Source organism: Lacerta agilis, chromosome 5, assembly GCF_009819535.1.
Source record: "Lacerta agilis isolate rLacAgi1 chromosome 5, rLacAgi1.pri, whole genome shotgun sequence".
NCBI lineage: Eukaryota > Metazoa > Chordata > Lepidosauria > Squamata > Lacertidae > Lacerta > Lacerta agilis.
The window spans coordinates 80286097-80308707 of record NC_046316.1 but is presented as its reverse complement, the minus strand read 5'-3'; the positions used below and the strand labels follow the sequence as shown (position 1 = coordinate 80308707).

The window sequence follows — 22611 nt, the reverse complement described above, 5'->3', positions numbered from 1 at the left end:
GTGCCGCATGGAGCTGGACACAGGTTCAACCCTATCCATAATCTCGGCACGGACTTTAAGGAAACTGTGCCCTAGTGGGGGTCCCAAACTCAGGCCGGCCCCATTCACCCTCCGGGACTTCCAGAAACGTAAGGTCCCCACAATGGGGGTGGGGACCTTCAGGGTGCAATATCGAGGGCGGACGCGGCAACTGGACTTGCTCGTGGTCAAGGGCTCCTATGTTAGCTTACTGGGATTGGCATGGTTTGGACCACTGGGGCTAGCCGTCACCGGGGTGAACCGCACTAGCTTACAAATGGATGTGGACGCCATATGCAAGGAGTTTCCGGCGGTTTTCGATGGGAAATTGGGACAGTATACGGGCCCCCCTGTTGCCCTACAGCTGGACCCCACAGTACGACCTGTCAGGCTCAAGGCCCGCCGGGTCCCGTTCGCCCTGAAACCCCGTATAGACGAGGAATTGGACCGGCTCGTGGAGCAAGGAGTGCTGGAGCCTGTACCTAATGCCACCTGGGAAACCCCGATCGTCACACCCGTCAAGCCTAATGGTTCAGTCCGCATCTGCGCAGACTACAAATGTACCATAAACAAGGCCCTCATGGCCCACGCATACCCAGTGCCAGTGGTCAGCCATGTCCTCGCCACCCTGGCTGGGTCAAAAATTTTTGGCAAGCTGGACTTGGCCCAAGCCTATCAACAGCTGCCAGTAGATGAAGCCACAGCAGAGGCACAGACGATTGTGACGCACAGGGGAGCGTTCAAGGTAAAGCGGCTGCAATTCGGTGTCAGCGTGGCACCAGGCATATTCCAGAATCTAATGGACTCGCTGCTTAAAGGGATTCCTGGCGTCACCCCCTTCTTCGATGATGTGTTGATTGCCGGGCCCACGGCAGAGGAGTTTGAGGACCGCCTTCGCACCGTTCTGCACCGTTTCCAGACGGCGGGTCTCAAGGTGAAGCGGGAAAAGTGTCTACTAGGAGTGCCTCAGGTGGACTTTCTGGGATTTATGGTGGATGCAGAAGGGGTCCACCCGACTGGGGACAAGGTACGGGCCATTTGTGATGCCCCAGCGCCCAAGGGCAAGACTGAACTTCAGGCCTTCTTGGGGCTATTGAACTTTTACCATGCCTTCCTTCCCCATAAGGCAGCAGTAGCAGAGCCCCTACACAGACTCCTGGACAAGCGGGCCCCTTGGGTGTGGGGCCAGCGCCAGGAGGCCGCATTCCAGGCAGTCAAGGACTTGCTCGTCTCAAACTCGGTCTTGGCACACTTCGACGAGAGGCTGCCGGTGGTGCTAGCATGCGACGCCTCACCCTACGGCATTGGCGCTGTCCTTGGACACCAACTCCCAGATGGAAGAGAGGTGCCAGTGGCATACTTTTCCCAGACACTCACCGCAGCCGAGCGGAACTACTCGCAAATCGACAAGGAAGGTCTGGCAATCGTGAAGGGCGTAAAAAAATTCCATGATTTCTTGTACGGGCGGCCCTTTACCGTGGTGACTGATCACAAGCCGTTGCTTGGTTTGTTTGCCCCCGAAAAGCAGACCCCCCAAGTGCTGTCTCCTCGTGTCCTCAGGTGGTCAATTTTCCTTGCCGGCTACCAGTATGTACTGATTCACCGCCCTGGGAAAGCGATGGGCCACGCAGATGCTCTCAGCAGGCTACCACTACCAGAAACAGGCCCCGACCCAGCACCCGCACAAGAGGTTATGAGCCTGGAGCTGCTTCCCGACCGCCCTATTCAGGCACAAGAAGTTGCACACCATTCCAAGAAAGATAGGGTCATCTCCCGGGTCCTGGACTGGGTGTGGAGGGGATGGCCCAGCAGCAGCCCCGGGCCAGAATTCGCTGGCTACACAACCCGTAAACATGAACTGTCGGCCCACAAGGGGTGCCTGTTATGGGGAAGCAGGGTCGTCGTTCCTGAGCCCCTTCGCAAAAGGGTCCTTGCAGCCCTTCACGAGACACACCCAGGGGTAGTGAGAATGAAGGCCCTCGCCAGGAGTTATGTATGGTGGCCAGGGATTGACGGAGAGATAGAGACCTGGGTCAAACACTGCCAGGCCTGCCAAGAATCCCGCCCAGATCCCCCAAGGTCCCCAGTGCAGTCCTGGGAGTCCGCCCGAGCACCATGGTCACGGCTGCACATGGACTTCGCGGGCCCCTTCCAGGGGAAAACATTCTTCATAGTGGTGGACTCCTACACCAAATGGCTGGAAGTCGCACTGGTACCATCCACTTCTACGTCCGCAGCCATCAAGGTACTACGCAGGCTGTTTGCAACCCATGGACTCCCTGACACTCTCGTCTCAGACAACGGAACCGCATTTACGTCAGAAGAATTCCTGACCTTCACAACGCAGAATGCCATCCGCCACATCCGCTCAGCACCATTCCACCCTGCCACCAATGGCCAAGCAGAGCGCATGGTGCGGACCACCAAGGACACCCTACGCCGCATGACGCAAGGGGACTGGGAGTACCGCCTTGCCACATTCCTTCTAGCACAGCACAGCACCCCCAGCTCAACGACTGGCCGGAGCCCCGCTGAACTACTAATGGGTCGGCGCCTTGCAATCAGACTGGACCGCCTCCACCCCGACAGAGCTCAGGATGAGGTAGTGGTGGGTGAAGGCAGGAACCCCCGGACCTTTGTGGCCCAGGATCCAGTGTACGCAAAGAATTTTGGGGCAGGCCCAGCATGGGTACCCGCCACAGTCACCAGGGTGACGGGCCCTGTGTCATACGAGGTGCTAACAGAGGGGGGGCAATGCTGGCGCCGCCACTGCGACCAGCTACGGCGACGATTCCCAGGAGAAAACCAGGAGGAGGACAGGTCAGAGGAGTCCCAAGGGAACAGTGGGGCATTGAGGCCCGTAGAGCAGGAGGGGCCGGCAGGGGAGGCAGAATCAGTAAATACTGAGAGGACCCGAGAGGCCGAAAGGGCACCGGAACCAGAGCCACGACAGAGCGAGCTGGTTGCGCCAGACCAAACAGCCCCATCACAACCAGCAGCCTCGGAACACGAGCCAGAACCAGAACCCCTGACCAGGGAACAGCCTAGGCCGCAACGCACACGTAGGCGACCAGCGTACCTTGAGGACTATGGATGCAACCTCCCAGGCAGGACTGGAACTTAGAGGGGAGGGGTGTTATGTACTGAGTTGAATAGGATCCAAACTGCAGCAGGCTGATTGGTCCTAGAACAATAGGATTGAGATTGCAGCAGTCTGACTGGTCCCAGAACAATAGGATTGAGATTGCAGCAGTCTGACTGGTCCCAGAACAATAGGATTGAGATTGCAGCAGTCTGATTGGTCCCAGAACAATAGGATTGAGATTGCAGCAGTCTGATTGGTCCGCAGGAGCCACCCAATCCAGCTCCAGGTGGAAGTGAATCTGCACTCTGATTGGCATACAGGAGTATCCCGGAATTAGCCAATCACGTGGGGCCCATTGTGTAAATAGTGTATATAAAGCAAACGTTTTGGGGGAACTCCAGTCCTCACTACTATGAGCTGAATAAAGAGCATGAAATTCACACTCGACTCCGAGTATCTTTCAGTGCACCAGCACATTCATTTAAAACTTTTCCTTGATCAAATTTATTTTTATTAGCAAATATATTCCATATCTTACTGACATAATTGTTTCAAGAGTTGTTGATACTTTCAAATATTTTGATCCTAAAACTGTCCACCCAAGCAAAGGTATATGTATACTCTAAGGTTGCCCAATTCAGGAGATTAAGACAATTACATGTTTATTGGGATGATAATAATAATAATAATAATATACACATCTGTATATTACTGTATGGTAATGTAACAGTTTTTTTCTTTTTTCTTTTCATTCTCACTCACTCACTCACTCACTCACTTTCTTTCTTTTTCACTCTATGTTGTTTAAAAAAAAACCTTCTCCTTGATGAACAGAAAAAGTGAGCTCAGACATTTATTTTTAGTATGAAACTAACAAACGTCCTGTTAGACTAACTGGTATCTTTAGGACGACACAAATCAACTCAATCCCTCACAAAGCATTTCTAAAGGCTCTGAATTCTGAATGTGGGTTGAACTATAAGTTATAAATGTCACAGGGCTGCTGCCAAAAACACCCTCCAAGTTCTCATCTGTGAAGAGTAGAGACACACTTCATGATGCAATGTCATCACTTTGCAAGTTGTTCTGCCCCTGGCTAGCAAACAATGTGTAACCAGAGCGGGGGAACTCACAGTATGATGACAGCACATCATGAGATGGGTGTCAAGGGTGAGAATGCAGCAAGGGTGTCAGGGGTGAGAACTTGATGTGGGAGTGTCACTGTCAGCAACATCCCCATGACGCACAAAGTGTGTCAATCCTTACTTAGAATGCAGAGTATTTAGAAATGCTTCTTGAACAAAAAGGAAAAGTAGTGAATGCCTGGCTATTTGACTATACAGTAGTTCTCAAACTTAATCCGTTCCGGAAGTCCGCTCCAAAACCAAAGTGTTCCAAAACCAAGGCGTACTTTACCATAGAAAGTAATGCAAAATGGATTAATTCGCTCCAGGATTTTAAAAACAACCCATAAAACAGCAATATAACATGAATTTTACTATCTAACGAGACCATTGGTCCATAAAATGAAAGCAATAAACAATGTACTACAGTCACACAATCAATCAATCAGTAGCTGAACTGGGTTCCACACAGTCACAAAAACAACAACAAATGTTGCAAAAACAAAAACGCAAAATAAATAGCAAAAACAGACAGACCTCAGCGTAACACTCAAAACGGAAGTGTAACACTCAAAACGGAGCACGTTCAGCTTCCAAAAAAGGTTCACAAACCGGAACACTTACTTCCGAGTTTGCAGTGTTTGGATTCCAAGTTGTTTGAGAACCAAGGTACCGCTGTAGTGTGTGTGTGTGATAGAGAGAGAGAACAAACACTAGAGCAGCGGTAGGGAACAGGATGCAGCCAGCAAGTTGGATGCCTTTCACTCCCAGTCCAGTGAAAACCAAGTCTGCAATGATCACAGAATCTTAGAGTTGGAAAGAATTGTAGAGTTGGAAAGAACCCTGAGGGTTATCCATGTGAACCCTCTGCAATGCAGGAATATCAGCTAAAACATCCATGACAGATGACCATCCAACCTCCCAAGTTCACCACTTCCCAAGGGAGACTGTTCCACTGTCGAACAGCTCTGTCACAAAGCAGTTCATCAGGTACGGAAGTACATTATGGTGCTTCCCGTACTGCACATTAGAGTTATGTATACAGTTCCACATTGGTTTACTAGGGAGGTCTGCCAACCTTGTTTTCTTTGGGTTTTTAGAAGCACAGTTAAGACATTTTTGCTCTGCAAGGCCTTTGAGATGGTTGGTTGAATGTTTTCCCCACCCTCTACAGCTACTTTGATTATACACTGTGTTCTGAAACATTTTAATCCCAGTTCTGGCTGTTTCATTGTGATGTACGTAATGGGTTGTTCTGGTTTTTAATATTTATGGTTTTAATATAATTCCATTGCCTTGAGAGCTGCCTTATGAACCATCCTGAGGACTCTTAATGGGCTGAAAGGTGAACCATAAATTTTAAAATGAAACAAACGTAATAGATGGCTTTAAAAACACCACTGTTCATTTATAGGGCACTACCATTTGCATCCTTTTAGAGCCATTTGATGTGGATTGTCAAACTGCTTAATTCACTCTCATTGCAAAGAACAAAGGAGTCCACAATAAACTTTGCAATGAGAATAAAAACAAGTATAGAATGAAAATGGCACACTCCTTTAAAAAAAACCACACACACACCCAGCAGTCAACATCCCACAAATAGAGCTTCACATGAGGGCAACTTTAAACTGGCATCTAAAACCCACAAACACCGTGCTGTGAACAGTAGAGGCAGCTGCACCAGAGTAGCTTTAAGAGCAACCGAACAACACTGACAACCTTTTTGACAGCTTGACAACTTGTTATTATATAATTTTGGCTGAGGAAAATGCCCCAAAACAACACACAGCTCTGAATTTGCATCCCCCTAAAGACCAAATTATCAAAGGCTGCTCTCCTTTTCCCCATCACTTAAAAACTACAGCCTGGGTGTTACTCACTTATGCAGGTGCGGCCGTCAGCGTGAAGTTTGTGTCCTGCATTGCATTCACAGTGGTAGGAACCCAGAGTGTTCACACAGCTCTGCTGACAGCCTCCACTCCTTACTGCACATTCATCAATATCTAGAAAAGAAAAATAGGTGGTTGAGGTATTAAAGGCTTCAACTGAGGTGATGTGCCAAATATGCAGCGGTGGTTGCCTCAGGCTCATGTCATTCCTCCGGTGCGGCTATGAGGACTACAAAGCTTTTGCTTCTAGTTTTGATTAACTACAGGTTGTTATGTCATCCGAACATGGCAAACCGTGCTTAATCTTAACTGTGGCTTGTTTGAAGCAAGCTAGCTTCAAACAATGGACTATAAAGTTATCTTGCTCCAATAAGCCATAGTTCAGATGAAGCAAAGTTTAAGATCCAGACATAATGTTAAATGCAAGCAAAAGCAGCTGATTTCATCCCTTGTGGCTGTGAGGAGAAGGGAGAGTATACAAGCCTGTAGCTTGCCACTGTTCCCATAATTGGGGGGGGGAATACATTGTTTATTGTGAATGTAGCAAGTACAGTATATACACATATTTAGATTACTGCTCTGAGGCTAAAGATCTGGCGAGTTATTAATGTGTACATTTGATTTTCCTTTCTCCTGCCCTCTACTTCCCCAATCCCTCAGTCTTCTGGCCTGCCTTCTTAGCATCTGTGCATCGAATCACAGAATTGCAGAATTGGAAGGCACCCCAAGGGTCATCTAGTCCAATCCTCTGCAATGAAGGCCTCTCAACTATATCATACAAGACAGATGGCCATCCAACCTCTACTGAAAAACCTCCAAAGAAGGAGAGTCTACCGCCTCCCATGGGAGCCTGTTCCACTGTTGAATAGCTCTTGCTGATGTAGAAGAGTTTGGATTTGATATCCCGCTTTTCACTACCCGAAGGAGTCTCAAAGCGGCTAACATTCTCCTTTCCCTTCCTCCCCCACAACAAACACTCTGTGAGGTGAGTGGGGCTGAGAGACTTCAGAGAAGTGTGACTAGCCCAAGGTCACCCAGCAGCTGCATGTGGAGGAGTGGAGACACGAACCCGGTTCCCCAGATTACGAGTCTACCGCTCTTAACCACTATACCACACTGGCTCTCTGTATAGTCGGAATCTCCTTTCCTGTAATTTGGATCCATTGGTTTGCATCCTATCCTCCAGAATGGGAGAAAACAAGCTTGCTCCACCTTCCATGCAACGGCCCTTTAGATATTTGAAGATGGCTACCAAGCCTCCTCTAGGTCTCCTCTTTACCATACTAAACAGAGCCAAACCAGACATGCCGTTAAATACATAGCAGACATGAACAGGGGAGTCCCATTTTCACTGAGAAGACAGCACACAGGAATGGTTATTTCTTCACCAAGTTGGGGGTGATCCCTGCCATCCCTGTAGGTCTGGAAGCTTTAGGAAGCAAAATCCACACTGGCTCCTAGCTATGTGGGATTCAGAAAGGGAATCTCCATTCCAGAATCCCTAGGGGAATGAAGAGACAAGCCTCACCTTCCTACCACGGTGGAATTGGGCTCCTGTTCCCCCGTAATTAGTTAAGAAACCAAAAGATGTGCAGCAGGCACAGCGCAACAGCTCCCCTTCTTTCCAGGCACAATTTTGGCCTGTCTTTGAATTAGCTGACTATTTCCCCTGTATCTTGGCCCGTGCCCTGCTGTGTCCTTTGGCAAACCCATTCTGTTGCCCTGGACTTCTAGGAACTTTCCATCTGTTTAGAGCACGTACTTTACTGCTCAACAGACACCATGACTTTTAATTCCACTGGGGCAAGACCTTGCTGCCTGCCTTTTTGTGATCTTCTATCCCCTGCAAATACGAAAAGAGATTTGCTTTGCTGCTGACTTGAAGGAGCACAAAAAGCCTAGGTCAGGAGTCACTGAAATTCAACAGGCTTCCGAGACGCACACTCCCGAGGATGAAGAAAGGCCCTCTTTATGTTTCCCACCCTCATAAAATTTTCTGTGAAGCTCTTTCTCTTTATCACTCAGCTAGGATTCAGAAATAGGTGCTGCTCAAGTCAAAAGAGCCAATGTCTCCAAGCCAATTTCACAATATTGCAACGGTCTTTATTAGAACAAGGCGAGAGGCAGAAGGGGAATATTAGGTGAATTTTAAAAATGTAGAGTAATAGTATTTACTGGATGGGGTGTGAGATTACTCCTCCCTCAAAAAAAAAGCCTAATAAAAACAATTCTTTCAGCCGTCTGCCTTCCCATCACCCCCACCCCCCAAAAAAAATTCCATCCAGGCTCTCTTCTTATATCTACTTGGTATTAGCAGAAGGATTACAGGGTGGGGGAGGGGGGTTTCAACCAGTGCTTTGCTATGTGAACCCCTGGTCACCATGAGAGGAGGATCAAGGGTGTAATGCCTCTTCCACCACGAGAGGCAATGGATCACACAAAGCTTTTGAAGTAAGGGCTGCTGAGCTAGGGACCAACAACAGGCTTCTGGCTACTGTGTATGTTCCTATTCATCTCCTGCTTTGTAATCTGAGCAACCTGTCAAAAACTGTGGAAAGAAAGAAAGAAAGAACAGCCAGTGGCGCTATCAAGGGTCTTCTGTATCTTGTGGAGTCTGGTGCCAAGGAAAGGTCAAGCAAGCTGTCCGTCAGGCAAGCTTTTTCTAATATGGACCTTCCCACTGAAGGACTCTTGATAAGCTTCCAAGGAACCTCAGGTTTCCAGAGAACAGTTGGCTTCATGCAGATGTGATGCGGAACTATGTCTTAGCTTTATGTGAACAGGCCTTGGGCTTATGTAAGCCCCCTCTCCTCCTCTGACATGGTTCTGGGAGACTGGAAAGTCTCACTTCCATTACACAGCAACACAGAAAGTTGCCTCACACTGCACCAAACCACTAGTTTATCTAGCTCAGTATTATCTATACGAACTGACAATGACTCTCTAGGTTTTCAGATGCAGTCTCAGTTTCATGCAGCACTCCCTGGAGATTGATTCTGGGAATTCATATGTGCAAAGCATGTGCTCTAGCACAGAGCTATGCCCCCCCCCCCAGTGATGTGTCATTGGTACCACATGTCAACAGAAGAGGATGAGCATGAAGTGCACAGAGTTGCGTCACTGCATGGACAGAAATGCAGCATCAGCTGAGGAAGCCCCATTGCCCCTCCAGGCTCTGGGGAGGGTCTCCTTGAGATCCAGAGGCTTAATCAGCAGCTCAACCAAGCCCCGCTGCCCCTCCAGCTCATGCCATATGTCGGCTGGGCTGGTCAACAGAGCACAGCCTGCACAGCTGTTGGGTCGGGAAGCGGCACCTGCTGCTGTTCTACCCTGCATACCAGCTATTAGGTGGGAGGCCTCAGCAAAGCTCTGCTGTGCTTCCTGCTCACAAGGAGACCCTCCTCAGAACCCAAAGAGGAAGTCCTCTTTGAGCTCTGGGGAGGGTCTCCTTGCAATCCAGGAGGACTCTCCAGGGTCCTCCCCATTTCTGGGATTCACTTCTGGGTTCCCAGCAGTGCACATGTATGCAGTCGCATGCAAATAGAGCATGCAAAAATGGGGAGTTGCCTGTATGTGTCTGTTGGCATAGTCACAAAGGAAGCCTATAGCAAACTGCATCCTAACTTTTACCTGATCAGCTCTCAGATGCAGTACTAGGAATCACTTGCCAAATTCTAATCAAACCCTTCCCAGACATCATGCATTCCCCCTGTGATCCCTTAGCCTTTCGGGAAAGGTGAGGGTTGCTCTGACTGCCCCCCTCCACACACACAATTTTCCAGAAAGGACAGGGGTTACTGGAGAGGGTAGCATTATATCAACTTTTAAATGAAAACATCTGCTTATCCTATTTGCTTTCAAAACAATCTCTGCTTTTTATTTCTCTTTCATTATCTCTCGCTCTCTTTTAATGCCAATATGCACTTAAAACCAACCTTGTAAAAATGGAGGGGGGGGGGGATGTAGGGGAACAGCTTGAAAGAAGACTTTGAAGAAAGGAGAGCCTTGGCTTTTTCTGGCCTCAATTAAAGGTTTTGACAAAGTTAATTGTTAATACCTTGCATGCAAAACTTGCCCATCTGAAGCCGATCCTGGAAACTGCTTCTGTTATTTTTAAAACCGGAAGATTGGCCTTTCTGCATTGCTTCCATGTCAGCGTCGTACTCAAACGTGCTGTTGCATGGCGCTACACATGAGAAGTTTCACTTTTTTGTGCAAGCTAGCCATCTGGAAGCATTTCTGCATTAGCAGATGTTGTTTTGAGATGTAAATAATAAACAGAGCATATTCCCATACTCCTCATACATTACACAAAGGCGGGTGAAGTTCCTACATCTAAATTTTAGTATTATTCTATCATGCCACTACCCCCACATCGTTCTACCATATACAAAATTAGGAAATTCTGAGGGGATTTTGTGTTCTGTTGTGCCATAGCACAGAGAAAGCGAACCTGGGTCCCTCCAGAAGTTGTTGGGCTGTAGCTCCCAGCACCACTGACCGTGTTGGCTGGATCTGATGGAAGCTGAATTCAAACAACACCTGGAGTTCACAACTGCTGGTATAGCAGGTTTTTCATTCCCCAATGTTTCATCCATAAATTTACTATAATGGTTTGGCACCAGCTGCACTGAAATGAATGAAACTGTCCTGGCAAAGTTTTTGGATGATCTGACAGCTCAAACTTTCTGTTCCTGAAGGACTAAAAAGCTTGGAATCTCCAAATCTGAATTATACACAACAAAAATGTAACCAAATGCCTTTTAAGTTTTGGGTTTTATTTCCCATCAAGTGTAGGAATCAATAATGCAATTAAAGGGAACAACAACAACAACAACATACAGGTAATAATATTGAGAGTACAGTGGTACCTGTACAGTGGTACAGACACTCTAGGTTACAGACTCCGCTAACCCAGAAATAGTACCTCGGGTTAAGAACTTTTCTTCAGGATGAGAACAGAAATCACGCGGCAGCAGCGGGAGGCCCCATTAGCTAAAGTGGTACCTCAGGTTAAGAACAGTTTCAGGTTAAGAACGGACCTCCGGAACGAATTAAGTTCTTAACCTGAGGTACCACTGTAATAGTAATAACAGTAGATATATATGAGCAAGAATATATATCAAAGGAGAAAATAGGGTGTTCATAAACTGACGTAAATAAGTGTCTATATATTGAATATTGTAATGTTACTTTTTCTTTTTGCTATATGCATTCATGTTTTATATGTTTATACAGTGGTACCTCAGGTTACAGACACCTCGGGTTACAGACACTTCAGGTTACAGACTCCGCTAACCTGGAAGTCGTACCTCGGGTTAAGAACTTTACCTCAGGATGAGAAGAGAAATCATGCGGCAGCAGCTAGGCAGCAGCGGGAGGCCCCATTAGCTAAAGTGGTACCTCAGGTTAAGAACAGTTTCAGGTTAAGAACGGATCTCTGGAACGAATTAAGTTCTTAACCAGAGGTACCACTGTATTTACTGTATTTTTCTATTTTGAAAATAAAATAAAAGTAAGCATAGGAAAGACGAAACTCTAAATTTTATGCCATAATTCCCCAAAATTGTATGTTATAGGGAGCAGCCCATTTTCCTGCTATTTTCTTATTGGTGATGTGTGGTGGGGGATTCCCACTGAGAAATTGTGTTAGATAACCCCCAATGAGCAACCAACTTTAGGAATTCTTAATATGTGTCTTAATCCAGGGCAGCACCCTAATATATCAAATGGACACTGCCATCTTTGTTAGTTCACTCATGAGTTGACAATCCTAGTAACTGAAACCATAAGAATAATTTTAAAATGGGGTTCGAAAATGAAAATGAATGGTGGATATGTGCATTTTTCTTTGCAGATGGCATCCAGTAGTTTAAATTCACTTTATTAGAAATTTGATAGTGGCTTGCCTTAACAAACCAGCAGAGACTGCCTTCTCTGGATCCTGCTTATAAACCATATGTTAGTTTTGGAAACACTACAGGTTCTAATTTAAACTAATCACTCAATCTAAACAAGGATGAGTGAATAAACCTGGATGCAAGGAAAGCAGTCTAAAGTATTGACACTGAGCGATAGAAACAGAACTACCTCTGTTTTAGGGAGATCACTGCCTAACTGATCAGGCTGGTTTTCTGATACAAAATTGTTGTAGGAAGATGAAATTCATCAGGTTTATGGGAATACGCACATTGCTTCCTTCCAGCTGAAGGGTGGGAAAAGCTCAGGGTGTGTGTGTACAAAAGAGCAAAAGAACAAAAGCAGGTTGTGAGACTGTAAGAGGGAAAACAGGGGTTGTGAGACTGTAAGAGGGAGATTTGATGAGATCTGGGCAGCTGACTTGTTTAGTAAGTGTGTTAAGCTGTTTGTTTCCACCTATGCTGAATATTGGCAAATAAAATCAACTGTTACAAAGATGAAGTGCGCTTCCAGTAATCTTTCCTTCCAAACTCACTTCCCAAACCTGGGTAAGCACTGGTCCTGAAATTTCTCCCTGCTCAGGCAAATGGGAAGCGTATAATAATATCTTAAAGAGTGAGTTTCCAAACTGGTGTTCTTAGGACCTGGGAGTTCATGATGAAAGACTGGCATTGATACACAAGTTATCCAGAAGAAAGCTTGCTCTTTGCTCTAAACTCTCTCCTGTGATGCTCAAATGCAAAGGAGCACTGGGCACATTCTAGGCTACAGTCAGTTTCTGCAGGGCACTAGCTAGGTCTAGTCAGTGACCTGTAGAAAATCAGAGCAGGCCACAAAAGACAGCCCAGGATAATCTGCAACATTTAGGCCTTGGTTGACATAGAAGGTTTCCTCAGGAGACAAATGGCTCTGAGCTCGGGAAATTTGAAAAATCACTGGCCTACAGTTTCATGAGTCAAAACCAAGTGCTGTCCAATAAATGGTAAAAGGCAAAGCATCTGTATGATCAGCAAGTCTGAATGTGATACAAATCCCAGCATACCTAGTTAAAGAGTTTCAGAGCACATTGGCAACAACAACGAAAGTATCCCCAAATCAGGCAACATCTTATTATTGGGCAAACTGAGAGTTTAATTTTTTTAAAGAAAGGTGAGGTGAGTCATGAAGTGTGGAGGTTGGTGATGTTCTCACATGGCTGTTCACAAACACCACCTCTCTTCCGCATGCTAGATAATAAAGAAAATGGCACATCATTAACTGGAAAAATGATCTTTTCCAGCACATCAGAGCTGTAAATAAAAACCCAACTGAACAAAAGCCACAGTGCAATCATCTGCACTTGATTTGGCAGCAGATGTAAACTACTTCTCAAGAAATTGGTAGCACTGATGCGATAAGAGCTATTTGGCTTTAGGGTGTTCAGTTTTTTGTTTTTACTTAGTAGGGCCAATTATCCCCCTGACCCACAAACTAAGGGTCGGGGAGAAATTCCATTCAATTCACATTGAAAGCCAAATCTATCAAATTCACACTTTATGAAACAATAGGAGAATTGAAACAAAGTCATCCTTTGACATTCACCACTTAGCCAGATTTTGCAACTCAGTTATCCAACCAACCAATGTTTACAAAAGTGTGTATACTAGGGGGAAGTGTGCATAAAAATCAACATCTTACACGCAAACACATAAAAATGCATTATATTTGTGGCAAAATGTATTTATTATGATAAATTCACACCAGAATGCTTATGAATTTTCATAGCGTTGGAAGGGACCCCAAGGGTCATCTACTCCAACCCCCTGCAATGCAGGAATCTCAGCTAAAACATCCATGAAAGATGGCCATCCAGTCCCTATTTTAAAAAGCTCCAAGGAAGGAGAGTCCACAACCTCCCGAAGAAACTGGTTAAAAAGAAAAGAAAGAAAGATCAAATTGCAGCAGAAATGTGGAGAACTAAATTTCAGATTGGAAAAATTAGAAATTAAGAGAACCAAAATGGACACACCCTTCCCAGAATGCACAGCATGGCAAGCAGCAGGCTCTCTAAATATTTTCTTAGGTCTGTTGCCATTGCATGATGTCTTTGGGCCAAATGAGATGCTATGAGAAATACCGTATTTTTCGGTCCATAAGGCGCTCCGGACCACAAGACGCACTTGTTTTTTAAAGGGGAAAAACCAGGGAAAAAATATTTTCCTGGTTTTCCTCCTCTAAAAAACACGGAGGGGAGTGCTGGAGGGGAAGCCCCTTCTCCCTTCACAGCAGCTCATCCCCGCTTCCTTAAAGGGACATGGGGACGAGGGGAGAAGATTTCTCCCCTCCTCCCCATGTCCCTTTAAAGCAACAGGGGATAAGCCTGCTTTTGGCGTCGGGGCACAGGGTGGTGGAGAAAGCAGCAGCATCCCTGCTGTTTCCTCCACCATCCCATGCCTTGCACCGATCCCAAAAGCCTGCTTTTGGGATTGGCGGGCAGCGCGTGGGGTGGTGGAGGAAATCCTCTACCAACCTCTCTGCCGCCCACCGATCCCAAAAGCAGACATCGCAGCTGCCTCCCCCCACCTCCCGCCGAATACGGCGGGGGATGGGGGGAGGCAGCAGAGATGTTGGTGGTTCGTGCAAGCAGCTCCGTTCACGGAGCTGCTGGCACGATCCACCAACATCCCTTTCGCTTCTTGCCGTCTCCCCCCATCCCCCGTCGCGTTCGGCGGGACGTGGGGGGAGGCGGCGGAGGTGTTGGTGGATCGTGCTAGCAGCTCCGTTCACGGAGCTGCTGGCACGATCCACCAACATCCCCTTCGCTTCTTGCCGCCTCCCCACATCCCCCGCCGCGTTCAGCGGGACGTGGGGGGAGGCGGCGGAGGTGTTGGTGGATCTCCATGCTGTTCTTTTATTTAATTATTTTAATTAGATTTAATTAGATTTATATACTGCCCTTCAACAAAAGATCTCAGGGCAGTTCAAATTGCAAGTCCTCCCCCACAAATGCAAGTCTTTGCTTTACACTGCTTGCTACTTGAAACAATGGTTTAGCCATGGGAAACATGCTTGCTGTGTAAAGTATGGTCCAGCAATTTGATGCTCCTGGCTGAACCTTCCAAAAAAGAGGTAAAGAACCCGCAACCTGAATTTCATCCAGCCCCACACTACAGGTACCACCTCAGTTTCCCTGTCGTGCTGTGCTCACTCCTCTTAATTCCAAATTATTGATGAATCCCTTCCCCTCAACCTCAAATTAAGTCATTGCTCTTCAGTTTTCCCGCACAGCAAGCATGTCATCAAAATGCAGCAAGCTCTGCTTTGAAGTATCGCAGTAAGTAGTTTGATTTTGGCCGATACTCTGATTTTTACAGTACAGTAAACAAACACACAAACTCAAGAAAGTGCCACAGTTATTTGTGAACTAGGACTTCAGTATCTTACTCTCAGCAAGACGTGACAGTTGTTTTGGGGAGGGGAACTATGCTGGGGGTGCGGAGGAGGGAAGCAGAGGGAAATGTCTGATCTTTTGAAAACCTCTGCATTTCCACAGGAGCTAGACAGATGTGTTTTTGCCAAGCTCAGTGAGGGGCTTTCCTCAGTTCAGCAGCTTTCCTTCCCACCATGCAATGGCACAGTAGGCAGGCCACACAACAGAGGTACGCTCATGCAAATACCTTCCTAATGCAAGCTAACGTGCCCTACTTCACAGGCCTGCTTTGCAGATTACTATCTATGTCAAATAAAAAACATAATGTGTGCAATGCATGGGTGCATGGCAATGGAGCACTTTCTTTGACCCACGTTCAGGGATCAGGGAGCTACCGTGCGCATCAGCTTCTGGTTCATGGCTCTGTGAATTTTGAGACACTTTTTCTGGCATGCAGGTTGCATGTCGTGAAAGCCAGTTCTTACGGTAAAGCAACAGAACCCAACAGAGCCCTCTGTAAATAGGTTCGGCAGGTAAGAGCAACTTTTATTCTCAATGCTCAACGTCAACAGAAGCAGTGACCACACTCGTATCAACTCAATGGTGCCCCCAAACTGAAGGACCACCTCTCCAATGTGAACCTCTCTGCACACGCTCAGATTATCGTTGGAGACTCTCTTGGCTGGGTGCAGTTATTGCTAAGTACTTAACAAAAATGGGCATGAACCCATAGGCACAAATTTGTACATGTGTAGATGCAAATTTAGAATGTAAAGGCCACAGAAGGAAGGCAACTGAAACTACAACAACCCACAAACCTGCTACATGGCATTGTGTGTAGCTTGCCCTGATTTTAAACTACAACTTTCATTGTTATGGGTTGGGGGCTGAATTATATGATTTCTTAGAGTTCCCCAAACATGTGCTTCTGGCTATAAAAACAGGGATCTGGAGAAGAGGTGTACTAAATGGTTAAACCAGTTTTGTTTGTTTGTTTGTTGCCCTGTTTACTGCCCAGCTTCCGGGCTTCTAGTGGGCATCTGGTTGGACACTGAGAACAGCGGTGGTTTTTTTTTTAAAGTGTTGATGTTGTTTGAATCACATTCTCATTCATATCCCACACAGTGTGATAACCACAATGCATAATTTAAGATTGTCTTGTGATGCCTCTACCAAGAACTTGCATGCCTGTACAGATGATTCACCTGTAGTTTAGAATATGCTGATTTTTATTAATACATTGACAGAGAAAAATAAATTCTAATTTATACATTCAGAATTGCCCATTAGCTGCTGGGCTGTCTTTTTAGAAACAGCATCCCAAATGGATGAGATTCTCAAAGTATGAGTGGCTGGAGCAGGAATACAATGGTATTAATTCAAAGTCAAGTAGTGGAGGATAGCAGCCATGCAAACCCTTCCCAGCACATTTCCCCTCATTCAAAATGAATATCCATTTATTCTTGACAACTGCAAAGTGTATTCCTATAATTGTAGAGATAATAGCCCAGCTGATTACATCCATTTGTCAATGGTAACAACTCTCCTTTCCTTTTTTTTTTTCAAACAAACAAATTATTGCCACTTAGGAAAGTGGAAATGTTGACATTCTCCATAACTCGCATTCAAAAACAATTCGTACATGTACAAAATGGCTGGTATAATTGTTACGGAAATCTATTGGAGCTTTCCAGTACAGGAAGTGCTGTTCTTTTAATTAAGAAAAAAATAAATAAACACTCTACTCAGTCTGAAGGACAAACAATCCCAGCTGAACACAGTTGCAGAAATTGTGACGGTAAACCACCAAGGCATGGGTAGGCAAACTAAGGCCCGGGGGCCGGATCTGGCCCAATCGCGTTCTAAATCCAGCCCGCAGATTTTTACATGAGTAGAATGTGTCCTTTTCTTTAAAATGCACATCTGGGTTATTTGTGGGGCCTGTCTGGTGTTTTTACATGAGTAGAATGTGTCCTTTTATTTAAAATGCATCTCTGGGGCATGGTAATTCGTTTATTTTTTTCCCTTCACAATACAGTCCGGCCCCCCACAAGGTCTGAGGGACAGTGGACCAGCACTCTGCTGAACAATTTGCTGACCCCTGCACAAAGGTTTCATATGCCAGTTCAGTGGAGGGGGGTGTATCTCCAGAGGGCCAATAAGTAGTGTAGATTTTAATTATATAAATAAATAAAACCATGGAACCAGTATCAGTGCATTTGATGGGGTGGACCGACCCTCCGAACACCTGCATTGCTGCTGATTATCTGCACAGGGTTGGGGGTGGAGTACTGGCAAGGCCAGGGTTGTGTTGAGTGCACAGCAGGCCCAACACAGCACTGCTCCTGGTGCACCCACATAGCTCTGACCTCACTGCCACCCTGCCCCAGTCCTGTTCATGCAAGCAGCAGTAGAATTAGCTCTTGTGGCAATACTGCATGGGACTACAGACCTTCTGCCTCCCCCCATCAAATAAATAAATAAAAAGACTTAACTAACTGACTAATCGTGTTGCAGATAGCTCGGTTCTGCCCCCCCCATAAATCCTGCCCCCCCCCCACACAAATCCTGGCTATGCCCATGTGGAGGTATGATCTTATTATGAAAGTGAGTCTCCTTGCCCACACCCTCTTTACCAGTTTCTTGCAGACTTGTAAGATATTGTTCAATCCAACCCTGAAGATATATCTATACCCCTCTCCCCCCCTCTACATATATATATATATATAGAGAGAGAGAACAGGGAAGCTTCTAAAAGCCCCCCCCCCCCCCTGCAACAAGAGACTAATACAGGTTTGCAAACTTTTGTAGACCTGTTGGCAAAGTTGCCCTCTACCTGCCCCAACTTCAAGTGACCATCCAACAGAAAGACACGCCAATGAGCAGCACCACTTCTGCAAAGACATTTTGGGAAAGATGGAGGGCACAAGGAGAAGGGGACGACAGAGGATGAGATGCTTGGACAGTGTTCTCGAAGCTACTAACATGAGTTTGGCCAAACTGCGAGAGGCAGTGAAGGATAGGCGTGCCTGGCGTGCTCTGGTCCATGGGGTCACGACTGAACGACTGAACAACAACAAAAGATTTTGATATTAGAAGTTCAATTCCATATGGAGCTAGGAAGGGGATACCATGCATGAGCAGGCTAGCCCCACCCATAGGTGCATATGAGACATGCCCCACCCCTGATGTGCAGTTGTTGTCAGTCAACCAGGGTGCGCCTTCCCATGGAGGAAGCACATATATTAATACACATGCAGGGCTTCCTTCAGACTGATTCTGATTGCACGTCACATGGGGGACATGTGCCATCATCTAAGGGCTAGCCTGTTCATGCACGAAAACCCCTATATGTATTCATGCTGAATGCCTGAATAGGGATTTTGTATGCAACAGAAGCACTTACGGAATATTTTAGATAATAATAATAATAATAATAATAATAATAATAATAATAATAATTTTTATTTATATCCCACCCTCCCCGGCCAAAACCAGGCTCAGAGCGGATACAATCAGATCAGGATCAGAATAAAATCCAATCAGATGGCAACCCGCAGATTAGGTTTGGGGACCTTAAATACTCACCAGTATTTAAGTTTGTGCTAAACTTATATGGGCCTGTGAGAAAATTTGGGAGGCTACTTTCATGCAAGTTCTTATGAAAGGGGAGGGGAGTCAGACTGAACGGAACAGCTCCGTCTTGCAGGCCCTGTGGAAAGATATCAAATCCTGCAGGGCCCTGGTCTCTTGTGACAAAGCGTTCCTCCAGGCCAGGGCCACGTCCGAAAAGGCCGTGGCCCTGGTCGAGGCCAGTCTAATCTCCTTGAGGCTCTGGAGATTAGCTTAACTGTTTATCAATAGGCTCCTCCAATGACAAGTGAACAATTATAACATAAAATTCAAGACTAATGATGACATTCCTGAACGAAAGGCTACACTGTGAGGAATTTGACTCGTGGTGCATTTACCTTAGTTTGCCATGATTTGAGGTCAATCGAAGCAGAACTACAATCTCACATTGCTACATCAAATGACTGTTATTCAGTTTTCAGTTTCATGAGTACTATGATTTAGCAGAACCGACAAAGGGCAGGAAAGGTTTCTCCAGCATGTTAACAGAGTAGATTAAGTGGACAACATAGCTCCACATGAGAGAGAAACTGACAAAAACTGTTTGAACGACCTTCCTGGTTTTAAATTGTATGTTTTAATGTTCCACTGTTTATACGTAAAATCCACCTTGAGAACACGGTTGAAAGGCAAGGTGGAAGTTATATACACACACACACCCCACAATGGTGGCTTTCTTTGAAATTCATGCACTGACAGAAGATAAGCTTGCCTCACAATACACCATTCATCTTAGCCTTAGCCTTTTAATTATTCAGGGCTAATCAATATGTGTTTCAACCCTTTTAATTGTGAGTCATTAATGGCATTTATTTACATCTATTCACAGGCTGAAAAGGTACCTTCTCAATTTAACAGTTTGCCATGGCCATTCTAAATTTCAAGGTACAGGGTACATTGGGTAAATTCAGACGGTCGTGAATTGAGTTGTGGCTACTTGTACAAATTCACTGTTTATACAAAAATTCCACAATGTTAATAACTCATATGACCTAGATGCAGGTACTCTCTTCCCTACTGCAAACATAGCAGTATGCCGAGTGAAAGTGAAACCTTTGGTATGAAATTACTTTGAATACAACTCCACCCACACACCCCAGGACCCCATCGTAAGTGCTAAGTCTCCCTTAATGGATAGAAAATACAGCACTTCCAACACAGTTATAGCTGCATCAGGAAGTACAGAACCCAAGACAACAGTTGGAAATGCTCATTATCATTTGCATTGCAATGTGGATGAAAAGTTCCTCATGCATGCACCTTTCTCTCTGTCTCTCGCTAGAGCAAAGCTTACGATTATATAGGAGAACAATCTCTTCCAAATTGCCATGGGCACTGCAACCGGGGCACTACAACAGAAGTCAAGACATGCTCCATAAATGCAATCTGACTCTTCCTTGAACTTAGTCGAGTTAATTGAAGTTGATAACCAAGTAAGTGGCTTGAGCACTAAGATGGTGAAACCCTCAAACAGCCTCTGCTGAAGAGTTTTGGGAGCAAAGAATGTCAGGACTGCATTGTATATGAGAATAAGCAGGAAAGAGCAGCTTCAGGGGGGGTCACTCACATGTCTGTTTTACGACACTTCTTATAACATGCCCTGGCATACTTTGATTCCACATCTCTTTGATGAAAACTATTCCAGTATTAGACCCTCTTACTGTTAAAACTCATTTTCTGATTTTCAACCTCAATTGATTAATAGGCAATTTGTAGCTACTTGTTCCTTTACCCAGAGCTACCTTCAATCCAAATTGCTTCTTTTCTATTATGCTGCACACATTAAGCTTTAAATGCATAGCTCTGAGAAGAGGGTCAAACTTTACTATCCAGAGGAGGTAAAAGTTGCAACAAGGCTCCAGTTCTACTTCCACTGTTGGAGATGGTATACAGTACTTCTGAATGCTAGTTGCTGGAAACTGCAGGTTGGGAGAGTGCTGTTGTGTTCAGGTCCTGCTTGCCAGTTTCCCATGGGCATCTGGCTGGCTTCTGTGGGAACAAGTTGCTGGACTAGATGGGACACTGGAAAGATTGAGCTGGGCAATTCTTAACTCCTTATGGGTACTTTAAAATTGACATTCGTGGATCAGGTGCCCATTCCCTAGATCAGGCATGGCCAAACTGGGCCCTCCAGATGTTTTGGGACTACAACTCCCATGATCCCAAGTTAACAGGACCAGTGGTCAGGGATGATGGGAATTGTAGTCCCAAAACATCTGGAGGGCCGAGTTTGGCCATGCCTGCCCTAGATCAGCCTTCCTCAACCTCGGCCTTCCAGATGTTTTGAGACTACAATTCCCATCACCCCTGACCACTGGACCCGCTAGCTAGGGATCATGGGAGTTGTAGACTAAAAACATCTGGAGGGCCGAGGTTGAGGAAGCCTGCCTTGGATGATCAGCCATCAAATAAAGCTTGCAGGAAATTATTTGACACTTGAAGACTTCCAGAACTCTGCAGACACAATCCAATAAGACTTCAATGTAATTAAGACATGGTTTTTTTAAATGGGTTTATGTATGTTCCAGTTTTGCAGACAAGAAACTGAAGCCAAGTGATCATGAAGATGAGTGGCTATATCAGTGATTTGATGCATGGCTGACCCTTTCAACTCACAATTCCAGGGTCAAATCCCAACATAGTTAAGTGAAACCACATTGGCTCTCATGTCCTTCATTGGAAAATCTATGATGTGCTCATTTCAAGAAGTAAATAATGTATGACTAAAATGCAAATCATAGTACTTAGCACATACGGTCAACACAGAACATCATTTAAGTAGAGTTGTGCCATATTTTCCAGTTTTGATTTGCAAGTAGAAACAAGCAGATTCGGTGGAATTCCTCCCCACCCCGTAAGTACAGAAAGACTGTATAAAATGTTAACATATTTCCAATGTTGTTTGGCACCATTATTTCCCCTGGTTGTATCACCTTCTCATTTCTGGTTCAGCAATGTAAGCGGATCCTATCCCATCACTGAACACAGGGAATGGAATCATGTTACAGTCCTACATAGCCAATCTGATTTAGCTATGTGATGAGTTCAACGTGGCCTATGAGAATGAGCAACATTTAAATGAGTAAGTGAACATTTTCACCGCAAGAATTGAAAAAAAGTATTTTTCAGCATAGCCAAAAATATTCATGAAAAATGGTGAGTAGCTGCACCTCAGCTCATCATCTTCCACTGAAAATCTTGGAAATTTGGAAAGGAATGGCAAGTATCAGTTTAAAGACTTGACAAAAAAAAATTTAAGATGTGATTATTCTACACATGGCCATTACATTTTTCAGTACTCGTTGCGAGTCAGTGCCTAGTTTTATGGAGAATGAAATAGTCTCAAATGTTACATGTTTTAGAAATTGGATACTTGCCAAACGCTTTGATGATTAAAAAAAAAATCTTAAGAATGTCTGCAGATCAAATTACAAGGATACAAGTATTACACTAATCAGTAAAACAAAAAACTGCTTTCATCAACAAGTGATCACAGGTTGTCACTCGTCTCTGGCTTCAGGAGATTTGATG

The 22611-nt window shown here is 45.4% G+C and overlaps 1 protein-coding gene across 1 annotated transcript in view; it reads right to left on the bottom strand.

Moving 5' to 3' along the window:
- LOC117046388 (multiple epidermal growth factor-like domains protein 6) overlaps window positions 1–22611 on the bottom strand; it is a 157592-nt gene that overhangs the window by 34008 nt on the left and 100973 nt on the right. The window contains exon 6 of the mRNA XM_033148188.1: window positions 6111–6233. Coding sequence (XP_033004079.1) covers window positions 6111–6233 — 123 coding nt within the window. The remainder of the gene's footprint in view (window positions 1–6110; window positions 6234–22611) is intronic.